Source organism: Balaenoptera borealis (assembly GCF_965194805.1).
Source record: "Balaenoptera borealis genome assembly, chromosome: 1".
Lineage (NCBI taxonomy): Eukaryota > Metazoa > Chordata > Mammalia > Artiodactyla > Balaenopteridae > Balaenoptera > Balaenoptera borealis.
The window spans coordinates 1,396,569-1,405,245 of NC_138860.1; the positions used below are offsets into that span (position 1 = coordinate 1,396,569).

General features: G+C 65.2%; 1 protein-coding gene across 3 annotated transcripts; it reads right to left on the reverse strand.

Moving 5' to 3' along the window:
- Nucleotides 1–2,412: 2,412 nt before the first annotated feature.
- ELF3 (E74 like ETS transcription factor 3) lies at nt 2,413–7,072 on the reverse strand. Of its 3 annotated transcripts, none has more exons than XM_082393105.1 (9): nt 6,923–7,072; nt 6,393–6,563; nt 5,890–6,111; nt 5,648–5,743; nt 5,433–5,552; nt 5,220–5,309; nt 4,948–5,064; nt 3,735–3,930; nt 2,413–3,176 (listed from the first exon to the last, which is right to left on the reverse strand). In XM_082393105.1, the coding sequence occupies exons 2-9, from the start codon at nt 6,553–6,555 to the stop codon at nt 3,062–3,064; spliced, it is 1,119 nt and encodes a 372-aa protein (XP_082249231.1). In that variant the 5' UTR covers nt 6,556–6,563; nt 6,923–7,072; the 3' UTR covers nt 2,413–3,061. The 3 variants fall into 3 exon arrangements, with proteins under 3 accessions (XP_082249231.1, XP_082249232.1, XP_082249233.1); XM_082393106.1 differs by having other exon boundaries at nt 6,393–6,582; nt 6,923–7,054; XM_082393107.1 differs by lacking the exon at nt 5,220–5,309.
- Nucleotides 7,073–8,677: the final 1,605 nt, after the last annotated feature.

The window sequence follows — 8,677 nt, forward strand, 5'->3', positions numbered from 1 at the left end:
GTCCCTCAGGGCCCCACGGCAGGGGCCGTGCGTGGGTGAATGCCCAGCTCTGCTGTTGCCACTTGGGAGTGGTTGATAATTTTTAACAAGTGGGCTGAGTTTTCATTTTGCACTGGGCCCGACTTGGGGGCACGCCTGAGCCCACCTGGCGGGGAGAAGGGGAGCAGAACCCCTTCAGAGAGCGGGGAGGAGGTGAGCTGATAACTCAGGGGCTGGGGGTTTCGTCCACTGCAGGGGGCGCGCTGAGGCCGTGTGTGTGGCTGTGTGCGAGTGTGAGGCTGGGGGGCCTGAGTGCGTGTGTGCCCAGGGGGAGGGGGAGGGGGAGGGGGCGGCCGGGCGGGGAGAGGCAGGGAGAGGCACAGGGCAGCCAAGCAAATATTGATCGAGCGCCTTCTCTGTGCCAGGCGCTGCGGAGGCACTGCGATGAGTAAGCCCGGCCTTGCCCGGAGGCCCCACAGCTCCTGAGGGTGAAAGGGTGTAAACAGAGAGAAAGGAATCGAAGACAGGGAAAGCTCGGCTTCCCCGCGTGCGGGAGGGGAGCTGAAGGGCCGAAGCCGCCCCTCCCCCGCAGGCACGCCCCGAGGGGCTCCCTCCCCTGCCCAGCAGCCCCCCGACCCCACGGGGGCAGGTAAGAGGTGGGCCACGCCCCTGAGTCCAGCCGGCGGGGAGGTGGGGACGGGCACGGCCGCCGGGCCCTGCAGTGTCCTGGGGCGGGGGGAGGGGCGGCAGGGTGGGGACAGAGACACCGAGGACCACGCCCCCTAGGAGGGAGCGAGGCCCCGCCCCCTGTCGCCCCCCAGCGCCGGCAGGAGTCCAGGCTCCGCCGACCTTGGACAAGCCTCCCGCCCCAGCCGGGACACGGGGACGCCCAGTCCCCTCCGAGGGCTGTGGTGCGGAAGGAATGAGATAAAGGATGAGGAAAGCACCTCATAAACTGAAAACGGCAGGACAAAGGTCAGCGCGCCGTGCGGGCACTGCGGCCTCGGGCCCTTTGGCACGGGATGAAGGGCTGGGCCGCGGGCGGCTCTCCTCCTCAGCAGACCCTCCGGGCCACGTCTCACCGCCGGCGCCTCCTTCGGGGCTGAAGAAGCTGATGGAGGCGGAGGGTCCTGGGGGGCTTGGGCTCCCGGAGGTGTGCTCTGGTCCCGGGGCTCCTGCCCACTCTCGGAAGGGACTCAGGCAACGCGGGTGACCCTCTGGGGGCGCGAGGACCCCAGATAATGCGGGCGGAGAGGTGAGCACAGCGCCCGCACTTGGTCATTTTCAAGAAATGAGGCGATTATTAGGCCGGGACCCCCAGTAGCATCTGCGGGGAAGTGGGGACTGCTGGACACTAAACCCCAGCGCTCACCCAGTACCCACCTTCACAAGGACACTTCGTCCCCAAGGGCTCCAGAGGACTCTAGCTTCTTTCATGACTCCATCCCCTCCTGAGCGACCTCCCCACCCTCCTAGCCGCCAGGCCCTGTCCTCCTGAGTGAGCCCCATGCACACACGTGTGCACACGCACACACCAGCACACACCTGTTTTTCTCAGATCCCTTTCTTACCCGCATCCCTTTGGTGAATAATCTGATATTTCTAAGACAGCTAATAAACAGCCTTTCAAACGCACAAAATGGCTTTTTAAAGTGCTCCCCGGAACTCGAGGCCTCAGACTTAAGGAACGCCACTCTGGGAGACGTTCTTCACGAGGACCCCCCACCTACAGCCCCACCTGAACCCAGGTGTGTCATTCTGTGCAGACAGAGCAGCACCTTCTGGAGTCTGCTGAGGACACCGTCAGAGGAGCCCCAACCCTGGAGAAGCCTCTGGGGAGACGGCAGGGACCATGGCTGAGTCCCCGGGGCTGCCAAGCCTCCCTCTGCGTCTGTGACCCGGGCTGTCAGCCTCCCTCCTGGGGAGGGGGCCACGCGGCGGCAGCGGTGTCCGCGGTGCCACGTAGACCAGGCCAACCATTCTTCCTCCCCCGAGTCCTTCTCAAGCACTCGTCTTGCTTTGTTTGTTTTTCCCTCCGCAAGATCATAACTCCGATTTCACGTCCGACAACGAAAGCTTGGATTCATCTTACAGATATTCAGCTTGCAGCCAGCTTGGCTGGAATGCACATTTACTCCACAAGGCCAGACACGCAATTCCAGACTCCTTAGTGGACGCCAGGGCACAGCGGCCTGACAGCGGGGCGGCGGGCTGCCGAGGCCTGGCTCGGCCCAGGTCACCCCGCAGGTGCCTCGTGGCGGCAGGACAGCCCAAGCTCCAGGGAAGGCTCACCCGTGCCCTCACTCTCCCCCAACCTCAGCCTCCACCTCCACCTCCAGCCGGCAGACCCCTGCCCTGGTCCCCTTTCCCAACCCCATTGCCCACATCCGGGCCAGAGCTCCAGACTTTAGTATACAGGTAGCTAAGACAAAGTTTAGAAAAAGTCCAGAAGGCACTTTATTGGAGGTCTCTGCCCCCATTCACAGGAGGAGGGAGCCAGGAGCCCCTTCCCAAGGGTCCCGGCATCGCCCTGCTCCTCACTGGTCCAGCAGAGGGCCTAGAACAGTCAGTGTGGCCACCAGCACCTGGTGAGGGAGGGGCAGGAGGGGACTGTCTTAGAAAAAATAGATCTCTATGTACATATCTGTATTTATAGCACATAAATTACGGAGTGCTCTGACCCCCGCCTGCGGAGTCCAAGCACTGAGCGGGGAGGGGGAAGCCAGTCCAGAAAGAGGGGGCCCTTCTCAGGGCCCAGGGCCCCCAGCCTCCTCAGCCTGCTCCGGCCTCTGTAGGAGGGAGGTGTCCGCCACTGGGGTCTGATCGGGTCTGACGCGGCCCAGACAGAAGGAGCCGCGAGCGCAGCTACAGCCAGCACACAAGTCGCCCCAAACACCAGGCTTGTAATTCCAAGAGGACAGAGAGCAGAGGCCGCCTGCCCCAGATGCCAGGACGACGGCCGACAGGACCCAGAGCCTCAGCTTCTCTCCATGGCGCAGGGCACATGCCCCGACGTCCTGGGGGTCCTCTCCGGGGGCTGCAGCCTCAAGTCCGAGCTTTGGTCGCAGGGCTCGTCCGACCCTCAGTTCCTATGCCCGACCACCTCCTCCTCCTTCCAGCCGCTGGAGTTTTTGCCGAACTTGTAGACAAGCCGCCGGCCATCCACCCGCTCCAGGATCTCCCGTTTGTAGTAGTACCTGAGGGGAGAAGGGTGGTCAGAGGTGCCCAGGCAGGGGCCCACCTGCCAGGAAGCCTCAGGTGACCTGCCCCGCTGGGCTGCAGCCCGGCCGGCCTGGGCCCGAACCACTTCCTGCACGGAGGAGCCTCTGCCCCTTCGCCCTGCTCTGTCCCGAGCACCTGGCCATGCCCTGGCTTCTGTGTGGCTTACAGCTCTGTCCTGGGCCCATCATGAAGCCACGTGATTTTAGGGTTGAGGAAACCTTAGCGATGGTCTGGGAGGAAACCAAGGTCCAGAGACAGGCAACTTAATGGCTTCAATGGTGTGGGCCTTGGCTACTGCCCTTTTTACCACCAAGTGCCTTTCTTAGGACGAGCCTTGCAGACGATACAAAGAAACGCTGTCAGATCAAGTTCAGTGTGTGCTGCAGGCCAACCAGCCACCTCCCAGGCTCCCACTCAGTCCACGAGGCGGCCAGACCCCGTGGTTCCTCGCTGCACGGGACTCCCCCTGTCGGAAGGGGGAGGGCTCTGACGGTGCCAACGGCCGCCCCGGCCGGGCAGCGAGGCCCGCTCACCTCATGGCTCTGCTCAGCTTCTCGTAGGTCATGCTGCTGTTCTTCTTCTTCTGGCCCCAGAGCTGGGCCACGGCCTCCGAGCGCAGGAACTTGAAGATGCCCTCTTGCCGGTTCTCCCACTTCATGAGGCCCTCGTTGAGCTCCGGGTGGATGAGGATGTCGCGGATGAACTCCCACAGGTGGGTGCCTCTGGGGGCTACAAGGCCAGGCTCCATCGGTCAGTGGCCCAGGGTACCCCTGACCCCCACGACCGCAGCCCATCCCGGCGTACAGCCTACTGACGGCTGCCTCCCTCCTGGCCTCCCCCACTGGACAGCTGGGGAAGCTCCAGGAAGACCACGTCTCACACGGCACAGAGGTTTAACTCGCTCAGACACTGATCAAATGTCTGGCTGGGATAGAAGAGCGGTTGAGACACCGTACCGCACTGAGGAGCTCACAGTTTCGAGGGGTCACGGTAAAAAAGCAAATACAGCAAAAGGTGGTGAGAGCTCAGCAGGTGCAGGACCACAGAGCTGGCCCCGGCCTGGGGGACAAGGGGACAGCTTCCTGGGAAGAATGACCCCAAGAAGCAAACAGGCCCACTGCGTGTGGGAGGGGAGGGGTTGCGTGTGCGGATGAGAAAGAGCTGCGGGGGCCCTCCCGGTGGCTCTGGTGGCAGGAGCCCACTCAAGGGCCAAGGCCAGGGGGCAGGGACTTGGTGCGTGGAAAGGCCACCCCTGCATGGCCCTCGGTGGACGGGGCGTCCAGCGGCCGAGCCACTGTCCCTGCCTGAGCCTGCCCAGCACCCGCCAGCAAGTGTGCCCCTCAGGCAGGATGAGGGGTGGGCAGGAAGCCTGGACCCCAGCCCCACCCTTCCTGCAGCCGCCGCGGCTCCATCGCCACCGCACCATGCAGGACCAGCCAGGCCCTGCCACCGGGCAGTGACCACGCGCACCCTGGCCCCGTGCACAGGAGCATGTGGAGGGCCCGGCTCAGGAGAGAGGACCCACCTGCCCTACCACGGCCTCCAGCCGTGCAGGGCCCCCCCAGCCGTGCAGGGCCCCCTCTCACCGTGCAGGGCCCCCTCTCACCGTGCAGGGCCTCCCCCCAGCCGTGCAGGGCCCCCCCAGTCGTGCAGGGCCCCCTCTCACCGTGCAGGGCCCCCCCCAGCCGTGCAGGGCCCCCCCCCAGCCGTGCAGGGCCCCCCCAGCCGTGCAGGGCCCCCTCTCACCGTGCTTGCTCTTCTTGCCCTCAAGACACTCCCGGGAATCTTTACTCAGCTTTCGGGGCCGGCCCCGTTTCCGCTTCCCATGCTTAAGATCCCCCTTCTTGTAGTCGGGAAAGCCGTCTGTGGGGAGAGGTGGAAGGTCAGGAGAGGGGGGCATGGGGGCTGCTGGGGGACAGCCCCCCTCCAGGAAAACCCTGAGGGGGTGGGGCAGGGGGCCAGCCCCTGAGCACTGCCAGTGGAACACCCACGGGGACCAGGAGGCTCCTTCCACGCACCCCCAGAGAAGAGCTTGCTGTCCGGGGCGTCCAGGTCCACGTCGCTTCCACCGGAGTCTGAGGCCTGGGGGCTCTGAGAAGCGCCAGTCCCTGGAGGGGCGAGTCAGAGTGAGCCCCTTCCGGTCCTCCCAGAAAGCCCGGGGTCTAGTGCGGGGCGCCAGCGCTCAGGGCATCTGGGGAGGGGAGGCTGTGGGCAGATGCCCGAGGGCTCACCTGCGGTGGAGACGTCAGAGCTGCCCGGGGAGGGGGCCCCCGTGCCGAAGCTGCCCGGGTAGAAGGGGCTGGCCTGTCTGCAGTCCTCGAGCATCTCCTGGGCGAAGGGGCTTCCCTGGTCTGGGGGGAGGTGAGAGTTCAGAGGGGGCCCTGACTCTCCCAGCTGGGGGGGTGGGGCAGAGAGGGGACGGGACAGGCTGGGAGGGGGCTCTCACCGAAGGGGCCCTGGTCCCCCAGGGGCTCCTGAAGCGCCATGCTATCCTTCTCCAGAAGCTCCATGATCCAGCTGAGCTCGTCGGGGAAGCTGGAAGCTGATGAGAAGGGGCTCAGAGCCCAGGGGTCTCCCCTCCCCTCCCTGGGGCTCTCTCCCTGGTGGTGCCCTCAGGCCAGTCCCCAGACCAGCCTCCCTAACTGAGGAGGGGGCGGGGCAGGAGGCGGGCTCCCCTCCAGGACTCACTGAGGTCCCACAGCTGGGAGTAGAGCTGGTCCCCCAGGGGCCCGAAGGCCAGGCGCAGCTCCTCGGGGGCGCAGCGGCAGAGCGCCGCCCCGTCCATGTCGCAGCGCGAGAGGTCGATGGTGCTGGCGTCGTACTTGTGCTTCTCCACTTGGTAGCTGATCCAGTCCAGGACCTGGGCCTTGGACCAGAGCTGGGGCTGCTCCCCCAACCAGCTGGCCTTCTCTGCAAGGGGCCAGCACGGCGACGGGTCAGCCCCCTTCTGGGGCCAGTTGGGGATTCCGGGGGTCCCGCCTGGACTCTCAGAGCACCCAGCCAGGAGCGGGGCGGGCGGTGGTGCTCACAGCACCCTGGCCAGCAACCCCACCAGGCACAGCCCCCAAATCCCAACACCCCAGCTTCTTACAGCTCACCCCAGCCCTCCCCCTGCCCGATCCCCCGCTTGTCCCAGGCTCTTAGACGGGTGTCTCCCCCTCCCCAAACGCCCAGCCCCTCCTGAGACCCACCTGTGCCCTCCAGGGGCATCTGTGGGCTGCTGAGCGCCAGCACCAGGTCATCGGCCCCGAAGGTGGTGGCAGGGGGAACAGAGGCCAGATTGGGGTCCTCCGAGCTGTACATCGTACTGAAGTAGTTGCTAAAAACGTTGCTAATCTCACAGGTTGCAGCCATGAGGCTACCTGGGAAGGGAGGGCAAGGCTGGTGAGAGCCAGGGGCGCAAGGGCACGAACGAAGGTCAACATCTCTTAGGACACCCTCTCCTCAAGAAGGGCTCCAGGGTCTTCAAACCCCGGGGGACGGAGGGTGTGCTGGTGGGGGGCACAAGGCCTCCCACTGGGCTCCCTCCTCTGCCCTCCTGGGCCCACGAGTGGGACCAGCAGTCATGGCCACTCTGTCCTTCGCAGGGACAGGCTCTCGGGCCCTCAGGACACCGCCCAGCCCTGCACTCCTGCTTGGGCAGGCTCAGAACCAAGCTCCACCGGCCCCTCCCCAATCCCCTCAGGGCCAGGCGGGGGAATGCGACAGGCAGGGGTCCTACCTTGGCGGCTGAGGGTGTGGCAGGCGGGTTCAGGGGCAGCAGGCAGAGGAAATCCAGGGGGAAATCTTCGCCAGGTAGCGCTGACGCGCAGGCCGCGCTCCCACCGCGCTAAGTAGAAGCTCCGAGCTCCGCCCGCGCCCGGGCCTTTATAGGCACCCGCGGTAACCTGAGCTGGTGGCTCATTGGTCGAGGGGATTTCCTGGCCTTTAGACTGGGCTCCTGGCCCCAGGTGATTTGCATATTTTGTGCCACTTGGCCGGGATCCAGGCCGGCGGTGCTGGGAAATCAGGCCCGGCTGGTTTAATGATTGTCAGGGTCTGTCATCCCGCACCCTCTGGGGTTGGGCACAGGGCAGTGGCCTGGGCGGGTGGCAGGTGGACGCTGGGTGGGCATCTGCACTTTCGGCCAGCCTCTGGCTCAGGAAATTCCTCTGGGGGGCCAGGCCAGGGATGGGCTGAAGCGGGAAGGGGTGGGGAATCTGGGTCAGAACTGGGTCAGGAAGGCTCCTGGCCCCCAAACGTCTGCAGGTCTGAGGACAAGGGGGCCTAGCAGGGAGGGAAGATACGGAGGTTTGGGGATCTTTCCCACGACGCCCGGGATTCAGGCTGGAAGGCTCTCCAGACACCAGGCAATGTTCACGGCCTGCCAGCCTTGCCCAGGGCCCCAGTGTCCCCAGCGTCCCCAGCCACAGGGCCACCGCCGGCATCGACTTTGTTGGCAACGTTTTGGCATCCTTTGCCTGCCGGACGCCATCCAAGCATCAGAGTCGCTGCAGCCCCCTCTGGAGGACCTGGCTCTGCTCCGAAGAACTTACCCAGCCCCTGGCGGAGCCCACCGAGCAGGGCTGCCGAGGGAGGGGCCGGACCCACGTGGACGTGTTTACCCCTCTATCTGGCCTCCATCTAATCGCCACGCACAGGGCTCAGCGGCACCTACCTGCTGCCCTCTAGCGTCAGAGGCCCGGCTACCTGGGCCGGCTCAGCGCTCATCAGGGGCCAGGCCGTGTTAGCAGGGCCCTGTCTAACCCTTATGAGAATCGTCAGGAGGTGTGATGATCCCCATTTTACAGACGAGCAGGCAGCAGCTCGAGGGTTGAAGACTTGCCCGGGCCACGTGGAGCTAGTCAAGTGGGGCTGAGGTTTAAATCCCCCAACTAGCGCTCCTTCCAGAGGCCCTCGCCCTCCCTGTGGGCAAGGCAACCCCTCCTACCCGGGTCCCCTCCACGAACTCAGCCCTAACCACAAGGGCCGTGTCCCGCAGGCCACGGAGACCTGCGTGGGGACGGCACAGGCTGGCGAGGGGGCACAGACCGGTCCTGGGGCCTCTTCCGTTTCCCATCCATGAAGACAAGGCCCTTTGGACTTACTGATCCCTCAGATCTTTACGCATCAAAGATGCAGCATCTGAACATCTCTTTCCCCTCCTCCTTGGTTACCGCCAAGGTCCTGGGAGGCCCGGCCTCAAGTGAAAGGCCACGCCCCAGCCCCCCTTCCTTTAACCCTCTGTAGGACTAAGAGGTTTGTCTCAGGAATCTGCCTCTCGTCCGGTCTCTGACACTGCTGGGTGCCCCGCAGAGCAGAGGGCATTAAGGTCCAGGGTCCCTCCCACGGGCCACGGGTGCGGAGCCCAGCTCTGGGGCAGCAGCTCCCCAGCCCTTCAGGGGCCTCCCCCACAGCCCGAGGCACGCCCTCTACCCTGTCCCTCGCCCTGGAATGTGGGAGAACCGGCTCCAGCTCCAGCCGGCTCACGTGCTCC

Coding starts and splice junctions, on each gene's coding strand:
- ELF3 (XM_082393105.1), bottom strand. CDS start 6,555: ATGGCTGCAACCTGTGAGATTAGCAACGTTTTTAGCAACTACTTCAGT. Junction 5,553..5,647: donor GGGGGACCAGGGCCCCTTCG/GTGAGAGCCCCC, acceptor ACCTCCCCCCAG/ACCAGGGAAGCCCCTTCGCC. Junction 5,310..5,432: donor CTCTGACGTCTCCACCGCAG/GTGAGCCCTCGG, acceptor TCGCCCCTCCAG/GGACTGGCGCTTCTCAGAGC.